Source organism: Leuresthes tenuis, unplaced genomic scaffold (genome assembly GCF_036924035.1).
Source record: "Leuresthes tenuis unplaced genomic scaffold, fLeuTen1.0.hap1 SCAF_10, whole genome shotgun sequence".
NCBI lineage: Eukaryota > Metazoa > Chordata > Actinopteri > Atheriniformes > Atherinopsidae > Leuresthes > Leuresthes tenuis.
In genome coordinates, this window is record NW_027325364.1 from 1526265 (window position 1) to 1549536 (window position 23272).

The 23272-nt window shown below is 46.8% G+C and overlaps 1 protein-coding gene across 1 annotated transcript; it reads left to right on the forward strand.

The window, feature by feature from the left end:
* Positions 1–1869: 1869 nt before the first annotated feature.
* cmtm6 (CKLF-like MARVEL transmembrane domain containing 6) lies at positions 1870–22318 on the forward strand. Its single transcript, XM_072393478.1, has 5 exons — positions 1870–2004; positions 5374–5497; positions 17718–17894; positions 19202–19300; positions 20182–22318. The coding sequence occupies exons 2-5, from the start codon at positions 5381–5383 to the stop codon at positions 20347–20349; spliced, it is 561 nt and encodes a 186-aa protein (XP_072249579.1). The 5' UTR covers positions 1870–2004; positions 5374–5380; the 3' UTR covers positions 20350–22318.
* The last annotated feature ends 954 nt before the right edge of the window (positions 22319–23272 follow it).

Sequence of the window (23272 nt, forward strand, 5' to 3'; positions counted from 1 at the left end):
ACTGGTTCATCCCTTGAGTTAGGAGCCTTTTTTCTGCACACCCTTCCATGGAGACCATTCTCGTAGTTTTAGGGTTCACAAACATCTGTGGTGTTGCTTTACGTGTTATGAGAAGGAATAGAAACATTACAGAGTGTTAAAGCTTTACTGTCCCACCTTTTTTTGATCTGAAATGTAAACATTATGTTTCTGTATTTATCAGACGCTTTTATCCAACTTACAAATGAAGATATAACAGCTTTATAAAAGCTAACAATAAGCTAACAATAAGCTAACAATAAGCTCCATAGAAGGAACCCAGGAGTCCGACTCTGTCAGAGGGGACAGAGTAGAGATAGGGTGCAGGCATAGAAGGAAGAGCAGAAAGATAAAGTGCAGAGATAGAGGGGGGAGGGAAGTACAAGGTAAGTGCTGGGATAGGAGATGCTCTCTGAAGAGCTGGGTTTTCAGGAGCTTCTTGAAGATAGACAGGGACGCCCCTGTTCTGGTAGCGCTTAATGAATATTAACAATCTGAATAAAGCTAATGGGACCAAACATGAATTATTTGTGTTCATACTGTCTATAATTAAATCAAAGTGAAAGGAAATGTAAGAATGACTCCATTTTCCATGCTGTCCCAACTTTTTCTTATTTAATGTTGCACTAAAGACCGCTGAGATAAGCTCCAGATAAGCTCCAGATAAGCTCCGGGTAGAGAAGATGGATGGATGAATGGATGGATGAGAGGATGGATGGATGGATGGATGGATGATGGATGGATGGATGGATGGATGGATGGATGGATGGATGGATGGATGGATGGATGGATGATGGATGGATGGATGGATGGATGGATGGATGGATGATGGATGGATGGATGGATGGATGGATGGATGGATGGATGATGGATGGATGGATGGATGGATGGATGGATGGATGATGGATGGATGGATGAGAGGATGGATGAGAGGATGGATGGATGGATGGATGGATGGATGGATGATGGATGGATGGATGGATGGATGGATGGATGGATGATGGATGGTGGATGGATGGATGATGGATGGATGATGGATGGATGGATGGATGATGGATGGATGATGGATGGATGGATGGATGGATGGATGGATGGATTGATGGATGGATGGATGGATGATGGATGGATGGATGGATGGATGGATGGATGGATGGATGGATGATGGATGGTGGATGGATGGATGATGGATGGTGGATGGATGGATGATGGATGGATGATGGATGGATGGATGGATGATGGATGGATGATGGATGGATGGATGATGGATGGATGGATGGATGATGGATGGATGGATGGATGATGGATGGATGATGGATGGATGATGGATGGATGGATGGATGATGGATGGATGATGGATGGATGATGGATGGATGGATGGATGATGGATGGATGATGGATGGATGATGGATGGATGGATGGATGATGGTGGATGGATAATGGATGGATGATGGATGGATGGATGGATGGATGATGGATGGATGGATGATGGTGGATGGATAATGGATGGATGATGGATGGATGGATGGATGGATGATGGATGGATGGATGGATGATGGATGATGGATGATGGATGATGGATGATGGATGGATGGATGGATGGATGGATGATGGATGGATGGATGGATGATGGATGATGGATGATGGATGATGGATGGATGGATGGATGGATGGATGGATGGATGGATGGATGGATGGATGGATAATGGATGGATGATGGATGGATGGATGGATGGATGATGGATGGATGGATAATGGATGGATGGATGGATGGATGGATGTTGCACTAAATACTGAAAACTTCACAAAAACCTTTAATTTGAAAGTCCCAACCGGAGCTCAAACGCGTTTGTTTCCGGCTTGACTAAAGTAAATAAAACGCACTTAAACGCGGAAGTTCCAGTTAACCTGAGAAACAAAGCGACGAGCTGGGAGTGAACCTCGTTACTGGAGACGGTGTTCATCAGACAGTTGGAACCGAACCGAGCCGTGAGTTTGTTTCTGAAACTTTTAAACTTCGCTTTTTAAGCTAACTTCCTGTTCAGGTGGATAAAAGCTGCGCCACCATTAAAAGTTGTTGCCAAGCCCCCAGCCTGCTGTCTGTCTGCTGCAGGGCAGCCGTCACCAGCCGGACCGCATTCAGAACTCTGTAAAACGGCTTTTCATAGTTGTTTCTTCGCAGAAAACGACTCTTTAGCTTCTTATATCTGGTCAAACAGCCGTTCTTCACTTCGGCTCTTTCGACGTTTCCGCTGGAATTTCTCTGGAATTCCCATCGAACTCTCCCACCAAAGAACGCGGAAAGTTACCAATAAGCCAGAAAAACCCTTAAAAAAGATCAAATAACACCAAAATAAACTGTAATATGTTGAACTAAACCTACGCCGAATTATCTATTGTGAACCATATGGACGGTGAAGATTGACGCCATCTTCTGAAATATTTCTGTTGTTGTCTGGGAGCAAGTTTTGATTAAATATTTAAGTTTTTAATGGACGTTTTGTATTAACATAAAGGAAAAGGGGGAAAAAGTGGGTTAAACTGACTGGAAGATAAAGAGCTGGTTATCAGTTGGGTAAATTTAGTGCACAAAGTGCCTCAACCTGTGTCATAAGTTTCACTTTCTTTCTCAGGCACTCAGAAACCCCCGATGAGACATTGTTTTTATATTCTGTATGAAAAGTGTTAATGATTGCATTCAGTTTCCTTTTGTCCGAGCTTTTCTGGAAGTGTTTGAATGTCCCTGAGACTCTGATTACATGATGCTGTGCTTAATGTGGTTTCTGTATGTGTTTCTGCTGGATCTAACATGCAAGAAAAGCTTTAAATCTGTCATTTGTTCGTTACTTTGAACCTTGATTTAACAGAACACTTTAAGATATTTTAAAAAAGCATCATTTAAACCGTTCCAGGTCTGAATCTTTGTTCTTTGTTTGGTGCAAAGAGCCTTAAAAACATCCCAGGTGCATCTTTTCGGCTCCCATGTCATTAAATCCACTGATAGTCGGATGCTTTTGTGCTTTCCATCTGTTGCTCTGTGGATGTTTGAATTATCTGTGTTAGTTTAAAGTGAATTTGGTGAAAACTTCCTGCGTCTGAAGTCTCAGCAGCCGAAGATCCAAAGTTACCTGAAGTTTTGTTTTCAGAGTTTTCTTCTGATCATTTCTCCCAAAAACTGCATTTCCAGAGAAGTTGGATCGTTTTATAAAAATGCAACAAAATGCTTAAACCCGTTATTTATTAGTTTGAAAGTAAAAAGAAGTGATCTTCAGCATCTTCTCTGAACCAAACGTAGAATCTGCAGCAGCATCACTCAGTAAAAGCTGCTCCAGACTCATGTTTCCATCCTTCAGCTTCCTTTAATGACTCTTTTTAATGCTTTGAACTGAGTTTTTCACAGGAATCTGAGTCCATTCCTGCTGAATCCCAGCTTCCAGCTGCTCAGCAGCCACCTTGATGGCAGCATCTGTCTCTCCAGAACTCCAACATCCAGCATGCATCAGTGGTACCTTTACCCAGATGAAGCCCTCCATGCCATGGACTCTGCTGCAGCCCCAGACCATCACAGACGCTGGCTTTAAACCTTCCTCTGAGAACAGCTGGATGCTCTTTCTCAGCAGTTTTTCCCAGAAGCAGCTGAAACGTGGACTCATCTGCCCACAGAACACGTGTCCACTGTCTTTCTGTCCCTCTGAGATGAGCTGGAGTCCAGAGAACTGGGCCGTGGTTCTGCTCAGAGCTGATATATGGCTTCCTCCTGGTGTGATGCAGCTTCAGCTCACATTTCTGGATGCAGCCGTGGACTGTGTTGAGTGGAAATGCTTCTCCCAGCTCCTCCTGAGCCCATGTGGCTGTATGGATCATGGTGGCCTGACGGTTTCTCCTGCAGTGCTGCCTGAGGGCTCCGAGCTCATCCAACAGGGCTTTCTGTCCTTGGCCTTTCCACACTGAGACTTCCCCAGACTCCCTGAATCTGTTCCCAATATCCTGCTCTGTAGATGCTGAAAGACCAAAGTTCTTTCCAGTCTGACTCTGAGGAATATTTCCTGAACTTATTGATGATTCTCTGATGGAGTTTGGCCCAAAGCGGTGAGCCACGACCCATCCTTGTTGGAGAGGCTGAACCTTTGGTGGAAGCTGCTTTTATACCCAATCCTGACACCCTCACCTGTCAGCAGGTAACCTGCTGCTTGGAGAAGCTCCAGAAGCTGTAGATTCTATAAACTTTCTGTCTTTCTCTGGCTCCAGAACAGCTTTCACTGAGTGTTTCTGCAGCAGAATGTTTCTTTAACATCCCAGAAGGCTGCAGGAGGGCGTTAAAGTGTCACATTTAGAGGAAGTTGGTGCATATCCTGGGTCCGTTCATTCTGAAGAAGCCTCTGACTGAACCGCTGCTTTGTTCTTTATTTTCATGTCTGCACGGAGCTTCTTTATCAGTCTGTTCGGGTTCTTTGGGTCTGATGCTTCTGCCCATCAGCTGCTGTAGAGCAGCTTTATTCTCCACCGCAGACCGACTGCAGACCCTCAGAACAGTCCGATCGGCCCCTGGAAACGGGTGAAATACTGTCTGTAAAGGTGGAAAAGTCTTTCCGTTACGAAGCTGCAGCAGTGAACTCTAACAGGCAGTTCATCAGTTTGATTTTCAGTCCAAACATATGAGTTTACACACATTTAGGTGTGGAATAAAGCGAGCTGAACACCTGAAACTGAGCAGCTCAGTAGATGCCACGAAAAAAAGAATTTAGGCAAAGTTTCTGCTTTAATTTTCTGTTTTTCTCCCCATATTTGCCCTTTTTTCCCCTATTTTTGTGTCGTTTATTAGCTTATTTATCGAGTCTTTTCTGTATTTTTGTGTCGAATAAAGACACAAACGCTCCCTTTCTGTCTGAAATAACCGTAAAGCTGCATTAAAACCATCTGAGGGGAAGATTTTAACTTTTAAAATGATATTTCTGCTCAGAAACGGGTCCTTTTTTGTTCTTCTGAGCTTTTGGAGGTGAAATGATTCGTTATTCAGATGTTCTACTGCATAAAAAGAACTTAGGCAAAGTTTCTGCTTTAATTTTCTGTTTTTCTCCCCATATTTGCCCTTTTTTACCCTATTTTTGTGTCATTTATTGAGTCTTTTCTGTATTTTTGTGTCGAATAAAGACACAAACGCTCCCTTTTTGTCTGAAATAACCGTAAAGCTGCATTAAAACCATCTGAGGGGAAGATTTTAACTTTTAAAATAATATTTCTGCTCAGAAACGGGTCCTTTTTTATTCTTCTGAGCTTTTGGAGGTGAAATGATTAGTTTTTCAGATGTTTGACTGTGACGTGAGCAGCTTCTGTGAAGTTTCTCCTCCTCTCTTTCAGCTCCATCATGGCCTCAACTGAAGTCTACACCGCCACGACGGCGCCGAACCCCAAGTCCTCGTGTTTCATGGTTCCCTCGGAGCACCTGGACAAAATCCGCTTCGGCCTGAAAATCGTTCAAGTGGTGAGTTCAAAGATCCTGAAAAGCTCCGATGTCTCACTCTGCTAATGTTGTTCATTTATTGATTGTTTTTATCGGTTTTTCACGAGCCAACGGCGTCTGTCAGTTGGTGTTTGAATCGCACGCCGTTTCTCTCGCGCTCGCTCGATAACGTCCGAACTCGCCGTAGAATTGAAGCCGTTTCAGAGGCTTCCAGCACGAGTTCACACAAAGAAATGGACTGAAACGGCTTTGATTTGAAAGAGAAACTAAACATTTTGGGTTGAAACGGATTGTTTGAGCTTCAGCTGCGCTCCAGATGTCAGAAACTCAAAGTAAGACTTGAACTGACCACATTTCATCATGTTTGCTTGAGTTCTTTCATCCGTCTGTTTCCCCTTTTTCTTATTTTTCTGCAGTCAGTTCGTAGATTCAGGGATGAACTCTGAAATCTGCTCAGATTAGAGCCCATAAAAACACATTTTCTTCTTTTAAACAACTCAAAGACTTCTTTAATGTCAGACTAAAGCAGAGAAATGTTCAGTTCCAGCAGCTTTTTGTCCTGAAACTGAAACTTGGTCCTATCTGGAAATGAGTTGTTCTGATTGGTCGCTGCGGCCCGATGGCAGGAAGTACTTGATGCTGATCTGGTTCTGTTTTCATTTCGGTGTAAAAAATGTTGGTCTGTGATGTAATAACGTTGGCTTTGCCCGCCACCTGCTGTTGGCGGGCCGGACCTCCCCCACGGTGCGCCGGCTCTGTGGGTTTCGGGTCGGCTCAGAACAGAGTGGAAGGTTTCCTGCTTAACCTCGGCCTGCTTTGGGAACATGTATAACACCAGACCCCCATCTTTCCTCCATCCAGGGGGGCTTCAGACCCTAAACGGGTCAGAACCAGGTCACTCAGCCACGTAAACCTCCTCTGAAGAGGACCTGACTTCTCTTGGCAGCTGTGTGGTGTTTTTAAACTGGGGCACACGGGGAGGGAAATGGTGCAGGACCTGCTTTTTACTGGAATCTGACAAAGTTCCTCCAATTATACGCTCTGTTAGCTTGGCCCCGTTAGCTTCGCCCCCTTAGCTTGGCCCTGTTAGCTTCGACTCCGTTAGTTTTGCCCAGTTAGCTTGGCCCTGTTAGCTTGGCCCTGTTAGCTTGGCCCTGTTAGCTTGGCCCCGTTAGCTTGGCCCCGTTAGCTTTACCCCATTAGCTTGGCCCCGTTAGCTTGGCTCTGTTAGCTTTGCCCAGTTAGCTTGGCTCTGTTAGCTTTGACTCCGTTAGCTTGGCTCTGTTAGCTTGGCCCCGTTAGCTTGGCTCCGTTAGCCTGGCCCCGTTAGCTTGGCTCCGTTAGCTTTACCCCGTTAGCTTGGCTCTGTTAGCTAAGTGACTAAGTGAACCCCTTATCCAGCAGCTTCAGCAGCAGTGAGTGTAAAACTAAGTGAACCCCTGATCCAGCAGCTTCAGCAGCAGTGAGTGTAAAACTAAGTGAACCCCTGATCCAGCAGCTTCAGCAGCAGTGAGTGTAAAACTAAGTGAACCCCTTATCCAGCAGCTTCAGCAGCAGTGAGTGTAAAACTAAGTGAACCCCTGATCCAGCAGCTTCAGCAGCAGTGAGTGTAAAACTAAGTGAACCCCTGATCCAGCAGCTTCAGCAGCAGTGAGTGTAAAACTAAGTGAAACCCTGATCCAGCAGCTTCAGCAGCAGTGAGCTGCAGTGATGGTTTCCTGTGGGACGTTCTCAGTCTCTCTCATGGTTCTGGAGGAATCTCGGCCCTCTTCTCTCCAGCGCTGCTTCAGCTCATTGAGGTTTGCAGCTTTGGTTTCTGCAGCTCTCTTAAGGTCCCACCACAGCATTTCAGTCAGGCTGAGGTCTGGACTCTGACTGGACCATTGCAACACCTTGATTCTTTTCTTTTTCCCCACATTCTGCTGTAGATCTGCTGCTGTTTGGCAGCTGCTGTCTGGCTTTAACCGGATCCCACAGAATATGGGAACCTAACACAAAGCCAGCGGCCTCAGGTGTTACCCAGACTTACCTGTGCTCTGAGAGCTGGGAACCCCCCCCCTGCTGTGGGTGTGTCAGCAGGTTCAGTGAAGAGAAACCGAGCTGAACTCCTGTTCCTGTTGTTTTACTTTTCCCACCCCAGTTCCTCTTTATGCCTTCACTTCTGTTCACCTTTGGCAGCGAAACAACAACTCTTATCAGAAGAGTTTAAAAAGAGAAACATTTTTAACTTCTATTTTTCAACAATTCGGCCATAAACCTGCCTTTAAATGCCTGTTGTCTGTTGGCTCCGCCCCCCACAGGACCCTTTTTAATACAGTTAGTTATTCATATTAACCGATATAAAACTGACCCAAAGAACCCTAAAGTGGCTGAAATAACCAAATGTCCTCACAGGACAAGTTGGAGCAAATGTTTGCTTTCAAAGCAAGAGTCGGGCTTCCATTCGATGACAAAGAAGCGGCGGATTAATCCGCCTTTGTGCTCGTGAGGAAGGAGCGTGTCTGAACTGGCTCTGGAGCAGTGTGACCTCCATCTGACTGAATCCTCCAGCAGGAAGCTGCAAACTGAGAAGTGAAAGTATTGCAGAGCGGATCATTTGCCTGCCGTCAGCAGATCTAAGAGCTGCTGTTGCAACAGTCGGCTGCAGGGAGGCCGGGGGGAGGCCTGCATCCGGCCCCCACGACTCTGCCTCTTGGACAAAAAGAGGATGTGCATCATGGGAGCTCCCCCGGCAGGCTGGGCCTACAGCAGCAGAACTATGGGATGTTCAGTTCAGTTTTATTTATAAAGCGACAAAAGAATTTCAAAGATTCAGTCCAATTAAAATCCAAGTCATTTAATTCCAAATTAGTCCAGTTCATATAGAACTAATTAAAGAAAAGTAGCCTAACTAGAAACTTCTCTCTGATCCAATCCCCGTCCTGAGCTGCAGGAGGCGACTGTGGAGAGAAAAAAGTCCCTTTTAACAGGAAGAAACCTCCATCAGAACCAGAACCAGGAAGGGTCCATCTGCCTGGACCAGCTGGGGCTGAGAGGACAGGAAAGAGGGGACAACAAGCAGCGTAACACCAGGCCAGAGACACCTGCTGAGAGAGAGAAACACAAGTTAATGACAGCAATGATGTCATCTGTACATGGAGGGAGGAGAGGTGCATCATGGGAGCTCCCCCAGCAGGCTGGGCCTATAGCAGCAGAACTATGGGATGTTTCAGGCTCACCTGAGCCATCCCTAACTATAAGCTTTATCAGAAAGGAAAGTTTCAGCCTGATCTTAAAGGTAGAGAGGGTGTCTGCTTCCTGAAGCCAAACTGGCAGCTGGTTCCACAGAGAGGGGCCTGATAACTGAAGGCTCTGCCTCCCATTCTGCTTTTAGGGGCCTGATAACTGAAGGCTCTGCCTCCCATTCTGCTTTTAGGGGCCTGATAACTGAAGGCTCTGCCTCCCATTCTGCTTTTAGGGGCCTGATAACTGAAGGCTCTGCCTCCCTTTCTGCTTTTAGGGGCCTGATAACTGAAGGCTCTGCCTCCCATTCTGCTTTTAGGGGCCTGATAACTGAAGGCTCTGCCTCCCATTCTGCTTTGAGGGGCCTGATAACTGAAGGCTCTGCCTCCCATTCTGCTTTTAGGGGCCTGATAACTGAAGGCTCTGCCTCCCGTTCTGCTTTTAGGGGCCTGATAACTGAAGGCTCTGCCTCCCATTCTGCTTTTAGGGGCCTGATAACTGAAGGCTCTGCCTCCCATTCTGCTTTTAGGGGCCTGATAACTGAAGGCTCTGCCTCCCGTTCTGCTTTTAGGGGCCTGATAACTGAAGGCTCTGCCTCCCATTCTGCTTTTAGGGGCCTGATAACTGAAGGCTCTGCCTCCCTTTCTGCTTTTAGGGGCCTGATAACTGAAGGCTCTGCCTCCCATTCTGCTTTTAGGGGCCTGATAACTGAAGGCTCTGCCTCCCATTCTGCTTTTAGAAACTCTGGGAACCACAAGGAAACCTGCAGCCTGAGAGCAAAGTGCTCTGTTGGGGAAATATCCAACTGTGAGATCTTTAAGATGTGATGGAGCTCGGTCATTAAGAGCTTTATATGTGAGGAGAAGAATCTTAAATTCTATTCTGAATCTAACAGGGAGGCAGTGACTCTCCACTTCCTGCTGTGCTTTGATATTTATGACCTCCCGCCCCCCCCATAACCCTCCAGGATGTGACATTAAGTTCAGCTTCAGTCAGCACTTTGGTTCCAAGTCTGAAGAGGAACCAGTGTTGCAAGTTTTCTTCAGAGATCAATAAACAGATGATGTTTCCTGAAGAAAATGAGTCAACTGCTGCCAAAGAAACATGGAAGCAGCAGTTTTGGTGGATGTTCATTCAGCTTTTTGTACGTTTGTAGGAAACAATTCACGGTTTCTAAGACTAATGCCTGCAGGAGTGTGAACATGTAAATGAGTCTGCAGTTACCAGCTGTTTCATAAGATTTAACCGGCTGTTTAACCGGCTGTTTCATAAGATTTAACCGGCTGTTTAACCGGCTGTTTCATAAGATTTAACCGGCTGTTTAACCAGCTGTTTCATAAGATTTAATAGTCTGTTTCTTAAGATTTAATAGTCTGTTTCTTAAGATTTAATAGTCTGTTTCATAAGATTTAATAGTCTGTTTCATAAGATTTAACCGGCTGTTTCATAAGATTTAACCGGCTGTTTAACCAGCTGTTTCATAAGATTTAACAGTCTGTTTCATAAGATTTAACCGGCTGTTTCATAAGATTTAACCGGCTGTTTCATAAGGTTTAACCGGCTGTTTCATAAGGTTTAACCGGCTGTTTCATAAGATTTAACCGGCTGTTTCATAAGGTTTAACCGGCTGTTTAACCGGCTGTTTCATAAGGTTTAACCGGCTGTTTCATAAGATTTAACCGGCTGTTTCATAAGGTTTAACCAGCTGTTTAACCGGCAGTTTCATAAGATTTAACCAGCTGTTTAACCGGCTGTTTCATAAGGTTTAACCGGCTGTTTCATAAGGTTTAACCGGCTGTTTCATAAGGTTTAACCGGCTGTTTCATAAGGTTTAACCGGCTGTTTCATAAGGTTTAACCGGCTGTTTCATAAGGTTTAACCGGCTGTTTCATAAGGTTTAACCGGCTGTTTCATAAGGTTTAACCAGCTGTTTCATAAGACTTAACCAGCTGTTTAACCGGCTGTTTCATAAGATTTAACCGGCTGTTTCATAAGGTTTAACCGGCTGTTTCATAAGGTTTAACCAGCTGTTTCCCGAGTTTAACCAGCTGTTTCGTGACTTTAACCAGCTGTTTCGTGACTTTAACCAGCTGTTTCACTAGTTTAACCGGCCGTTTCACTAGTTTAACCAGCTGTTTCCCGAGTTTAACCAGCTGTTTCCCGAGTTTAACAGCTGTTTCACTAGTTTAACCAGCTGTTTCGTGACTTTAACCGGCCGTTTCACTAGTTTAACCGGCCGTTTCACTAGTTTAACCAGCTGTTTCCCGAGTTTAACCAGCTGTTTCCCGAGTTTAACAGCTGTTTCACTAGTTTAACCAGCTGTTTCGTGACTTTAACCGGCCGTTTCACTAGTTTAACCGGCCGTTTCACTAGTTTAACCGGCCGTTTCACTAGTTTAACCGGCCGTTTCACTAGTTTAACCAGCTGTTTCCTGAGTTTAACCGGCTGTTTCACTAGTTTAACCAGCTGTTTCTCGAGTTTAACCAGCTGTTTCCTGAGTTTAACCGGCTGTTTCACTAGTTTAACCAGCTGTTTCATTAGTTTAACCAGCCGTTTCTCGAGTTTAACCAGCTGTTTCACCAGTTTAACCAGCTGTTTCCCTAGTTTAACCAGCTGTTCCAGCTGCTGACTGACAGCAGACCACAGAGCTGTCCGTGGAACAGTGGAAAGGATCAGAAACTCCTCCAGGAAGGGAACTCGGCTCAGAGGCAGAAGATGTTGGATGTTCCCAGTCAGCTGCTCTGAGATTTAGAGCAAGAACAAAGAAGATGAGAAGCTTGTAAAAGGGAAACGTTCAGGTCAAAGAGTCGGGACAGAAAACTCAAAGCAACACGTCTGAGAACAGAAAATGTTCAACTGAAGAAGCAGGAGTTTGTCTGAACTGTAAGAAAGCAGCTGCAGGAAATGGGATTTCCATCCAGAGAAGCCAAAGTGAAGCATCAGTAACACCTGAAGAGGAGAGAAGCAGCTGAAGAGAAGCAGCTTTACAGGACTTCAGTGTTTATCTTCCTTTTTCCTCATTTAAGCGGGTTTATCACAGAAAGTCCTCAGAGTTCAGCTGGTGACACCGGTGGCTTCTCGCTTAGCTTCGGGGGATTCCTGCTGTGACCACATCAGGTGTTTCCCACCCTGTTGACATTTCAGGTAAAGCAGGTCACATCTGCTGCCTCTGGCTCCTCCCACTGACGCAAACAGCTGTTAATCTCAGAGTTGGACCAGATTCAGGTTTCTGGGCCTGAATGTCAGACATTTGGAGCGAAACATCCTTCTATTGTTGCTTTTAATGAGAGAATCCTGCACCTTACCTCCTCATTTATCGACCATCGGAGGAGAGGAACGCAGGTTTTAAGCTCGCCTGCGGCGGTTTTCTTCTGGCGGATTCTTTGGAAGGTCAGAATTTACATGGTTGTGAGATTTCAGCAGAAAACAACATGGAGGATGTTGGACTTCTGTCCCATTTAGCCCTGAACGGGCCCTCAGACGGCGGCCGTTACGTTGCATCGGTTTGACCTTTTTGTTTTGGTCCAGGTGTTTGTTGGTGTGACATCACGGCGTGGGCGGTCTTTCCTCTTCATCCTGCAGGATGAGTGAAGCTCGGTTAACTTGAGCCTTCCTCTGATGGATCGGTGTCTCGTTTCAGATGAGATGTGGAATCGGCTGAGTTTGAAAGGGGAAGCCTCCTCCCAGAATGCAAAGCTTGTGAAAGAAACGCCATGTCGCCTAAACGTGAAACGCTCCGTTCTCTGGATACTCTGATATCTGGATCGGGGGCCCGAGGTCGTGCGATCGGGGGCCCGAGGTCGTGCGATCGGGGGCCCTAGGTCGTGCGATCGGGGGCCCGAGGTCGTGCGATCGGGTGCCCGAGGTCGTGCGATCGGGGGCCCGAGGTCGTGCGATCGGGTCCCCGAGGTCGTGCGATCGGGTCCCCGAGGTCGTGCGATCGGGTCCCCGAGGTCGTGCGTTCGGGGGCCCGAGGTCGTGCGTTCGGGTGCCCGTGGTCGTGCGATCGGGTGCCCGTGGTCGTGCGATCGGGGCCCGAGGTCGTGCGATCGGGGCCCGAGGTCGTGCGATCGGGTGCCCGTGGTCGTGCGATCGGGGGCCCCGAGGTCGTGCGATCGGGTGCCCGTGGTCGTGCGATCGGGGGCCCCGAGGTCGTGCGATCGGGGCCCGAGGTCGTGCGATCGGGTGCCCGTGGTCGTGCGATCGGGTGCCCATGGTCGTGCGATCGGGGGCCCCGAGGTCGTGCGATCGGGGGCCCCGAGGTCGTGCGTTCGGGGGGCCCGAGGTCGTGCGTTCGGGGGGCCCCGAGGTCGTGCGTTCGGGGGGCCCGAGGTCGTGCGTTCGGGGGGCCCGAGGTCGTGCGATCGGGGGCCCGAGGTCGTGCGTTCGGGGGCCCGAGGTCGTGCGATCGGGGGCCCGAGGTCGTGCGTTCGGGGGCCCGAGGTCGTGCGATTCCTCATTCAGTCACTGAGGACCGGTCCCGGTGCTCCTCCACCTTCAGCGCCACCTACTGACCGCACTGCAGACACCAGTTTCTTCACTCCGAACCAGCTGATGGAACATTTCTCCCCATCAGGGCATTTAAAATGTGTGTTTACTGGAAGTTTTAGAGGAGCTTTCAGGCTAATTTAAGCACCTCAGTGAGGCCTTACTTTAAAAGGTGCTTTTACAGTAAGTCTGCGGGAAGATGATTGTTTTTAAAGAACAGAATAAAGGTGTTTGAAAGCTTTTTCCTTTTGATAGGAGCTGTTTTCTCTCCCAGACCTCCTGCTTCTGTCTGAACCGTCTATCGCTGAACTGGAGCCTGTAACCGTTGGTTACGGAGTGGACTTTTCAGCCGTTTGGTGGCTGAAACCTAAAAGTTCACAAGTGATTTCTTGGCTTTCGGTTTGACTTCCTGTTATGAGTTCTGACTTCTGCTTTTTTTTTTTTTTTTATCAACAAATGAAAACATAAAGAAGTGATGCTGTTTGGCCTGAAGGCCAGAGGCTCGCAGCTCTGTTTGAGGTCTGCAGCCTCCGAACGCCGCCCTGTTCCACAGATGGAGGTTACCTGGAAACGGGGATGAGAGACGAGTTAAACGTGTAGAGATGGAAACGATAAGGAGGGAGGGAAGGAGCCAAGGAAGGAAGGAAGGAGGGAGGGAGGGAAGGAGTCAAGGATGGATCAAAGGAAGGGAGGGAAGGAGTCAAGGAAGGAGGGAAGGAAGGAGTAAAGGAAAGATCAATGGGAGGAGGGATGGAGGGAAGGAGTCAAGGATGGATCAAAGGAAGGAAGGAGGGAGGGAAGGAGTCAAGGAAGGAGGGAAGGGAGGATCGAAGGAATAAAGGAGGGAGGGAGGGAGGGAGTCAAGGAAGGAGGGAGGGAAGGGAGGATCAAAGGAAGGAAGGGAAGGAGTCAAGGGAGGATCGAAGGAAGAAAGGAGGGAGGGAAGGAAGGAAGGAAGGAAGGGAGGGAGGGAAGGAGTCAAGGATGGATCAAAGGAAGGAAGGAGGGAGGGAGGGAAGGAAGTATGGAAGGAAAGAGGGAAGGAAGTGAGGGAAGAAGGAAAGAGGGAAGGAAGGGAGGGAGGAGGGAAGGAAGTGAGGAAAGAGGGAAGGAAGGAAAGAGGGAAGGAAGGAAGGAAGGGAGGGAGGAGGGAAGGAAGGAAGGGAGGGAGGAGGGAAGGAAAGAAGGAAAGAGGGAAGGAAGGAAGGAAGGAAGGAAAGAAAGAGGGAAGGAAGGGAGGAGGGAAGGGAGGAGGGAGGGAAGGAAGGGAAGGAAGGGAGGGAGGAGGGAAGGAAAGAAGGAAAGAGGGAAGGAAGGGAGGAAAGAGGGAAGGAAGGAAGGAAGGAAGGAAAGAAAGAGGGAAGGAAGGGAGGAGGGAAGGGAGGAGGGAAGGAAGGGAGGGAAGGAAGGGAAGGAGGGAGGATTACAGAACTACTCTGTGAGGCCAGAGCAGCTCGGACATGTTGGACAGACTGCAGTGAGCTGGAGTCTGATCTGAATCACTATTTCTGGAAAACGGTCACATGACGTGTTTTTCCCAGCTCTGTCTTTGCTGCTATGACCTAACTTCTGTTTCCAGTCTGTTGGACTGATTCTGCTCCAGCGGCCCGTCTGGTTTCAGCTCTGTGGTTCAGGGTTCTGTTTATAACCTCGACTCGGTGAGAAACCGTCCCTGTAATGGGACGTTTAACCACGGGGCCAAAAATACAGCGAAGCCTCGACTTCAGGCTCAACTTTGTGTTGTTTCTGCGTCGGTTTCATCTCCTTGTTTGGGTTTTATGGTTCATTAACCGTCTGGTTCAGTTTAAGGAGGAATGTCTGATGTTTGGGAAACTCCTTTCAGACGGCTTCAGTCCTCAGACCGATGCTGACTGAGGAGGTTTTAAAGTACAAAACAGCCCTGGTGTCGTGCGTCATTGCTCTGAGATAGATAAAGACAGGATTTAATACTTTATCTCAAAGACTTTGACCTCATTTAAAGCAGTAAGTTAATTAAAGTTGAGCAGAGAAACCCCCTCCTGTTCTGTACCTCAGAGGGAGGAGGAGCCTGGCTGACTCCTGGATGCTCCCGGTCCATTCGATGCTCCTTTCCTACTCTCAGGGGGAGGTTTTGACCCAGTTTTGTTCTGATGTCAAACAGACCTGAAACGTGGGGCTGCCGGCCATGTTTGATTGTTCTGATTCAAATCAGCATTAAAGTCACTGCGGGACTTTGGGAACTTCTGGAACCAGCGATTTACTGTAATTAAAAGTATTTCCATTTTTATTGTGGGAACTGCTGACCTGCAGTGACCCTGCACGTATGGAAGGTTTGGGTGGTGTTTGGGACAGTTTAGGTACAGTTTGGGTGGTGTTTGGGAAGGTTTTGGTACAGTTTGGGTGGTGTTTGGTACTGTGTGGGAAGGTTTAGGTGGTGTTTGGGACAGTTAAGGTGGTGTTTGGGAAGGTTTAGGTGGTGTTTGGGACAGTTTAGGTACAGTTTGGGTGGTGTTTGGGACAGTTTAGGTGGTGTTTGGGACAGTTTAGGTGGTGTTTGGGTGGTGTTTGGGACAGTTTAGGTTGTGTTTGGGAAGGTTTAGGTGGTGTTTGGTACAGTTTGGGAAGGTTTAGGTGGTGTTTGGGAAGGTTTAGGTGGTGTTTGGGACAGTTTAGGTTGTGTTTGGGAAGGTTTAGGTGGTGTTTGGTACTGTTTGGGAAGGTTTAGGTGGTGTTTGGGAAGGTTTAGGTGGTGTTTGGGACAGTTTAGGTGGTGTTTAGGATGGTTTAGGTACAGTTTGGGTGGTGTTTGGGACAGTTAAGGTGGTGTTTGGGACAGTTAAGGTGGTGTTTGGGACAGTTAAGGTGGTGTTTGGGAAGGTTTAGGTGGTGTTTGGGATGTTTTAGGTGGTGTTTGGTACAGTTTGGGAAGGTTTAGGTGGTGTTTGGGAAGGTTTAGGTGGTGTTTGGGAAGGTTTAGGTGGTGTTTGGTACAGTTTGGGAAGGTTTAGGTACAGTTTGGGTGGTGTTTGGTACTGTTTGGGACAGTTAAGGTGGTGTTTGGGACAGTTAAGGTGGTGTTTGGGAAGGTTTAGGTGGTGTTTGGGATGTTTTAGGTGGTGTTTGGTACAGTTTGGGAAGGTTTAGGTGGTGTTTGGGAAGGTTTAGGTGGTGTTTGGTACAGTTTGGGAAGGTTTAGGTGGTGTTTGGGAAGGTTTAGGTGGTGTTTAGGTGGTGTTTGGTACAGTTTGGGAAGGTTTAGGTGGTGTTTGGGACAGTTAAGGTGGTGTTTGGGACAGTTTAGGTGGTGTTTGGGAAGGTTTAGGTGGTGTCTGGTACAGTTTGGGAAGGTTTAGGTACAGTTTGGGAAGGTTTAGGTGGTGTTTGGTACAGTTTGGGAAGGTTTAGGTACAGTTTGGGAAAGTTTAGGTACAGTTTGGGAAAGTTTAGGTGGTGTTTGGGAAGGTTTAGGTGGTGTTTGGTACAGTTTGGGAAGGTTTAGGTGGTGTTTGGTACAGTTTGGGACAGTTAAGGTGGTGTTTGGGAAGGTTTAGGTGGTGTTTGGGAAGGTTTAGGTGGTGTTTGGGAAGGTTTTATCTCCAGTTGTGGAAACTTTATTTTTCCCTTCTGTGGAGTTCAGTTCGGCCTCCTCTCAAAGTCGTATTTCTTTTATTTTTCCTTCTGGGCTCCCGTAGTCGTGATCTCCTTCCTCAGCTCAGTGAAGGTCAGACACGCCCAAACACCGTTTAGCGGTCGGAGCGGTTCCACCACAGCTGCCGCTTCACTCGTGATGACACAACAAAGCGGGTTGTGTGTTTCCATCCTGTTTTCTGTGTCTCAGCTGAATAAAAACAGACGTGACGATGATGTCGTCTGCATCCAAACCGTTTTTCTTCTTCTAATCAAACACGAGACAGTCGGAGATAAATGAAACCTGTTGATAATGAAACAAAGAACCTACTTTATTTCCATTTTAACCTGATGAATACATTTCAAATTAAACTCAATAAATTAGACATTTCTGTGAAACTGATCAAAACAGAATTTTCAGCCTTTTTCTTTTTTTTAAACTTTGTTCTTTTAAACCATCTTCGTTCCAATAAGGACTTTTTTTTATATATTCAATAAAATGAACTTTTAAATCACTTTAACTTGGTTATAATTATTGATTACAGCTTCAGCTCTGATTATTCTGATCATTTTTATATTTTGGGCTGTTGGTTTCACATATATTCATAAATAATCCCAACCGCCTCCTCCAACTGATCCAGAATATCTGTGTCGCCCCCTGGTGGCCGGCTGATGAACCTGCAGGTGGAAACATGTCCTGTTTATTCAGTATTACTTCTCTGATCTGTGGGTTATTTGATGCTTTAAAGAGGTTTTCGCCTCCATGAACAGTCTGTGGGGAACATTTAAAAATGTTTTAGTCTCAGATCTGATTTGGCATTTCTCTAACTGGTGTTAAACGGTCTGAACTGTTCCTGGAGAGGCTGCATACAGACGATATCTTTTAATCCATGAGTGGGTTAACTGTGCTCCGGTTCTCCCTCAGCTGCTGTCCTTCCTCGCCTTCATCCTGGAGGAGATGGTCAACAGCTGCATCAGCTGCTCGGTGCTCTACTTCTTCGAGTTCGTCAGCTGCACAGCCTTCCTCTTCACCCTGCTGCTGCTCGTCCTCCTCGCCACCAAGCTGCACACGAAGGTCGGGATCAACTGCTGGGCCAAACTGGTAAGAAGCTGCTGCAGCTGCACCGACCTGCTGCTGGTTCCTGCAAAGCTTTTAGGCTGCAGGTGTCGGTAAGACGTTAGGCTTCAGTCCAGCTGGCGCTGCCCGGTTTAAAGCAGTGAAAACTATGAGATAAGGATGGAGAACGGCTCATTTGCATGAATAATTTATTGATTCTGTTACTGTAACAGGGTCGCGCCCCCTGGGCGTCGATCACAGGAAGCCGCTCACACCCGGTTTACACACAGACGCTTCCTGTTGCCGGCTTCGGCCTCTTCTTCTGTTTTTAGCACCAAACTGCCTCCTCCTGCAGATGTGGTGCAGATGGCGGTCTGTGGGCGTCCTGTGGCGCCCCAGTTTGGTCATTCTGTGCAGAGTGTGATCATTTTATCTGTCATCTGAAAGCAAACCCACAGCCGTGCTCTGATTGATGGTTACAGTCACTAAAGTCTGATTAAAGTTTTGTTTCCAAATGAAGAGGAGAGCCGAACCATCAGCCTGTCGGTACAACTGTGCACGTGCATTACTGCGAGTTACGCTCCATCATCTCCGGCTTGGTCCATTACTGTGGATGAGAAAGCATTGTTTGCTAGCATCTGCTAACTTGCAGCTGACTGCTAACTTGCAGCTGACTGCTAACTTGCAGCTAACTGCTAACTTGCAGCTGACGGCACACCAGGTAAACACCTGGCGAACACACCTGGTAAACACACCTGGCGAACACACCTGGCGAACACACCTGGCGAACACACCTGGCGAACACACCTGGGGAACACACCTGGCGAACACACCTGGCGAACACACCTGGCGAACACACCTGGCGAACACACCTGGTAAACACACCTGGTGAACACACCTGGCGAACACACCTGGCGAACACACCTGGGGAACACACCTGGCGAACACACCTGGCGAACACACCTGGCGAACACACCTGGCGAACACACCTGGCGAACACACCTGGCGAACACACCTGGCGAACACACCTGGGGAACACACCTGGCGAACACACCTGGCGAACACACCTGGCGAACACACCTGGCGAACACACCTGGCGAACACACCTGGCGAACACACCTGGCGAACACACCTGGCGAACACACCTGGCGAACACACCTGGCGAACACACCTGGCGAACACACCTGGCGAACACACCTGAACTCTCCACAGCAGCATGACGGCGTGTCCTCAGCCAACGTGCACACAGACAGAAACAGGAACTGGAATCTGTTTCCAGTTTGGTGTTTTTAGCCTGGATGAGGACTCAGCGAGGGTCTGAATCGGTTTAAATCTCAGAAATCTGTCTGCAGGACTTTGGTTACACTGCTGCCATCGGCGGGTTCCTCCTCCTCTCCTCCATCATCTTCATCTCAGACAACAGTGGATCGGCTCTGGAGATCTTTGCTGCGGTATTTAAACATTTAAACACTCTCCTTTCCTCATCCTTCCTTCCATCCTCCCTTCCTTCATTCTTTCCTTCCCTCTTTCCTCTCTTCCTTCGCTCCTTCCTTCCTTCTTTCCTTCCCTCTTTCCTTCCTTCCTTCTTTCCTTCCCTCTTTCCTTCCTTCCTTCTTTCCTTCCCTCCCTCCCTCCTCCCTTCCTTCCTTTGATCCTTCCTTGACTCCTTCCCTCCCTCCTCCCTTCCTTCCTTTGATCCTTCCTTGACTCCTTCCCTCCCTCCTTCCTTCCTTGACTCCTTCCCTCCCTCCTTCCTTCCTTCCTTGACTCCTTCCCTCCCTCCTCCCTTCCTTCCTTGACTCCTTCCCTCCCTCCCTCCTTCCTTCCTTTGATCCTTCCTTCCCTCCCTCCTCCCTTTCCTTCCTTCCTTCCTTCCTTCCCTCCCTCCTTCCTTCCTTCCTTCCCTCCCTCCTTCCTTCCTTCCCTCCCTCCTTCCTTTGATCCTTCCTTGACTCCTTCCCTTCCTCCCTCCTTCCTTCCTTTGATCCTTCCCTCCTTCCTTCCTTGACTCCTTCCTTCCTTGACTCCTTCCCTCCCTCCCTCCTTCCTTCCTTGACTCCTTCCCTCCCTCCTTCCTTCCTTCCTTCCCTCCCTCCTCCTTCCCTCCCTCCTTCCTTCCTTGACTCCTTCCCTCCCTCCTCCCTTCTTTCCTTTGATATTTCCTTGACTCCTTCCCTCCCTCCTCCTTCCCTCCCTCCTTCCTTCCTTGACTCCTTCCCTCCCTCCTCCTTCCCTCCCTCCTTCCTTCCTTGACTCCTTCCCTCCCTTCCTTCCTGGTTGACAGGCTGATGGTCTGTTTTTTAAATGCTTTTCTCCTCGTCTCTTCCTGCAGGTGTTGGGGATCTTGGCGTCGGTTGCCTTCGCCGGTGACATCATCTACTTCTGGCGAACCCGCGGTATCCCCTTTAAGGAAGGCGGGAGGCCGGCGAACGTTAACGGCGGCCCAGTGCCGGTGGCCACGGAGACGGAGAAACTCAACACGGAGGCCAACGGCGTATAAGCACATCCTTTACATATTCGCTTCATTTAGAGGTCACAGATTGTTTTTATGTACTGTCACATGACCACGGGGGGCGGAGCTTCAGCCGCAGACAGCTGACCTGACGTCTGTTTTTATCGTTTTTTTTAAGTCCTGCGTTTTTTCACTGTTTCTAACATCTGAGGCGCTCTGATCTGAAAACATCCTCCTGATCAATCCTCCGATAACGTGCAGAGCGCCGTTTTAAAGCCCGGCGTAAAAACACAGAAACCGGCTCCAGATGTTTGCTTTTTAAAGTCTTAAAATTCTTCTCCGGAGACACTAAAACCACGGATCCACTAACTGTTCGTCTTTAACAGCCTTTTATTTATCTGCACTACCTGCGTCATGAAACTCTGAAACATTTAACTCGGTTCCATGTTGTAAACCCACCGGCTTCAGGGTTAAACCGGGTCAGAACCACTCCGAGGAGCTGCTTCAGCCCGTAGAAAGTCTGCTCAGGATGAAGCTTTCAGCCTGTTGAAATGAAAGAAAAAGAACATTTTACTGATTTCTTTCCTTTAGCATCAGACCTCTTTCATAACCAGCCCATTTTAAGTTTGTGAACCCTTTATTTCAGCTGTGTAGGCCTCCTTAAACCCCCTCAACATCTGGACCGGTCACATCTGGACCGGATTATCTTTAGATTATTAAGACTCTGAAACCTTCATTTAAACAGTTAAGTTCACAGAAGTTATCATCGGCTCCATCCCGATCGGTTCTGAAGCCTTTTCATCGAGTAGAACCGCAGAACCGAACTGTCAGAACCGCCTAAAGATGGACTTCAGTCCGTTTAATGAAGGAGGCGGTTTAGATTTCTGCATTTTAACAGATGAAATAGTTTCACAAAAGACTTGTTTTAGGATCTGTTGGATAATCTTGTCCCGATTTGACCGGGTTTGACCCGTTTGGACCTGGTATAAAGTGGTGAAATTATCTTTCTTTGTCTTTCTGCGAGACTAACGCCAGCTCCAGCGTCACCCTGAATATTTCTGTCGTGATGCTTGTTTGGCTCAAAGCTGCAGGAAGTCCAGATGCTCCAGATGTTCTGGTTCCGTTTGATAGAAAGAAAAGGTGTAGTGGCGGCACGTGTCCAGCAGGTGGAGCTGTGCGGCTTCAGTTTTATCCCTTAAACCCATCAAACCTCTTTATTAAACTCTTTTAGAGTCGAACATCAGCCGAAACTTTGAGTTTCTTCTTCTTCTTTCTCAGGATCTCGTCTCTGAACTCAGATCTGAGCAGTTTTGGGTGTTTTTGGCTGAAAGATGTGAACCAGATGTTCTTCAGTTTTAAACCTAAAGATTTCAGACTCCAGCTGCTCCAGATGAGCTTTTATTTTCAGCATAAAAAATTTCCCTTTTTTTCAGCCAGTTAAACACTTGAGGAGTTAAAGGTTCATGGTTTCATCCTTCAGTCACATTATTACGTTTGGTTTCTGCTTATTTTTTAAGTTTTATGCCCAAAACTAAAGTGGACTGCAAGTTACAGACCAGAAAAAACAGTAAACTGCCCTTTCCATTCCCCTCAGTGGTCATGTACTTCATCTTTTTGTGTAAATGGGTCCTTATTCAGACTAAATCAGATGAAATTCTTTAATCTGTTGATTTTGATCCTGGGTGGAAGATGCATTTTATAAGTGAGGAAACGACCTAATGACAATCATTTGTTAAAAATCATGAAATACATCGGAGAGATTAGCATATTTTTACATTTAAAAATGCATTTTTATCCAAACGGTCTGTTAGTTTATGATATCGTCGTGATTCGTGTGCATATTTGAGGCCAAATACCGTGAATTTTAAAGTGTTTTTGTAATGTTTAACCATGACACTGCGCTATTACTCTGTGCCTGATCCAGTCATGCATAAAGGTTCGCTGAAGGTCTCACTTTGCCTTTAAGAAATCTGTCATCAGTGTATTATTCTGTTGTGTAATAAACAGATTTTTTTGACATGTGCTGTTTTCTTTCCATTTATTTGACCTCAAAGGTTATATTTTATTGTCCCATTTTTATGATAAGCAGAGAAATGATTAATTCAGCAGATTTTTCTCTTGCTGTGTATGAAAGTCGGGCTGAAGATGAATGTGTGTCAGGAGATATTAACTTTATAAGGATATGTTTACTAATCAAAAAACATTGAAGAAATGCCATCAGTGGGACAAAATCTACACAAACTGTAAAGCAACATCTTTATAAATGTGAAGATTTTATATCCATGTTCAGTCAGGTGTTTGTTGTTTTTTTTAAACTCGTTTATGTAGATTAAGATCATTTATTTGCGTAAATTAAGAAAATCAAACAATATTACTGAACAAGTTTTCAAGCAGAAAACACTTCAACTGAAAACCGATTAAGATTATATTCCACTTAATGGAATATTTTAATTTATTTTTAGTGTTAAAGTGAGTAACTTTTATATAAATTACAATGTTTTCCCTCTTAAGCAGGACGAGATTTCATTTCCTGTTATTTCTCTCGTCTTCAATTGAGTGAAACAGCGCCCCCCTTTATATTAGCAGCTGGTAACCGAGTTCGTGCGGTCACAAGTGGTATTGCAGGCAGCCACAGATACACAAAGGATGCCGTCGAAGCTCGTTAAATGTTCGGTGGATCTAATTACATCGAATGTGGCAGAAATCCTTTTTCTTGGGTCGAACCAAACTAACTCCAACAAGATAAAAACGCGATTAAAATAAATATAAACATTTTTCTTTGTATTGGTACTTGTTGTTTTGTCATTTCATCAGCCAGCAGAAATGGCGGGAGTTTTGTTTAACAAAATGGCGGCGGAGCCATAAGTAAGCTTTAACAACAGCAGGGAACGGTTGTATGAAGGTTACCTCGGTGAAACTAGGAAAAATGGACTCCAAATGTAAGTAATTGTATTTTATTTCAGTCTCTCTG

What these genes read in the sequence shown, in the direction of transcription:
- cmtm6 (XM_072393478.1), top strand. Translation starts at nt 5,381, where the DNA reads ATGGCCTCAACTGAAGTCTACACCGCCACGACGGCGCCGAACCCCAAG. An exon ending in GCCTGAAAATCGTTCAAGTG is followed by an intron (nt 5,498 to 17,717) that starts GTGAGTTCAAAG and finishes GTTCTCCCTCAG; the next exon opens with CTGCTGTCCTTCCTCGCCTT. An exon ending in CTCTGGAGATCTTTGCTGCG is followed by an intron (nt 19,301 to 20,181) that starts GTATTTAAACAT and finishes CTCTTCCTGCAG; the next exon opens with GTGTTGGGGATCTTGGCGTC.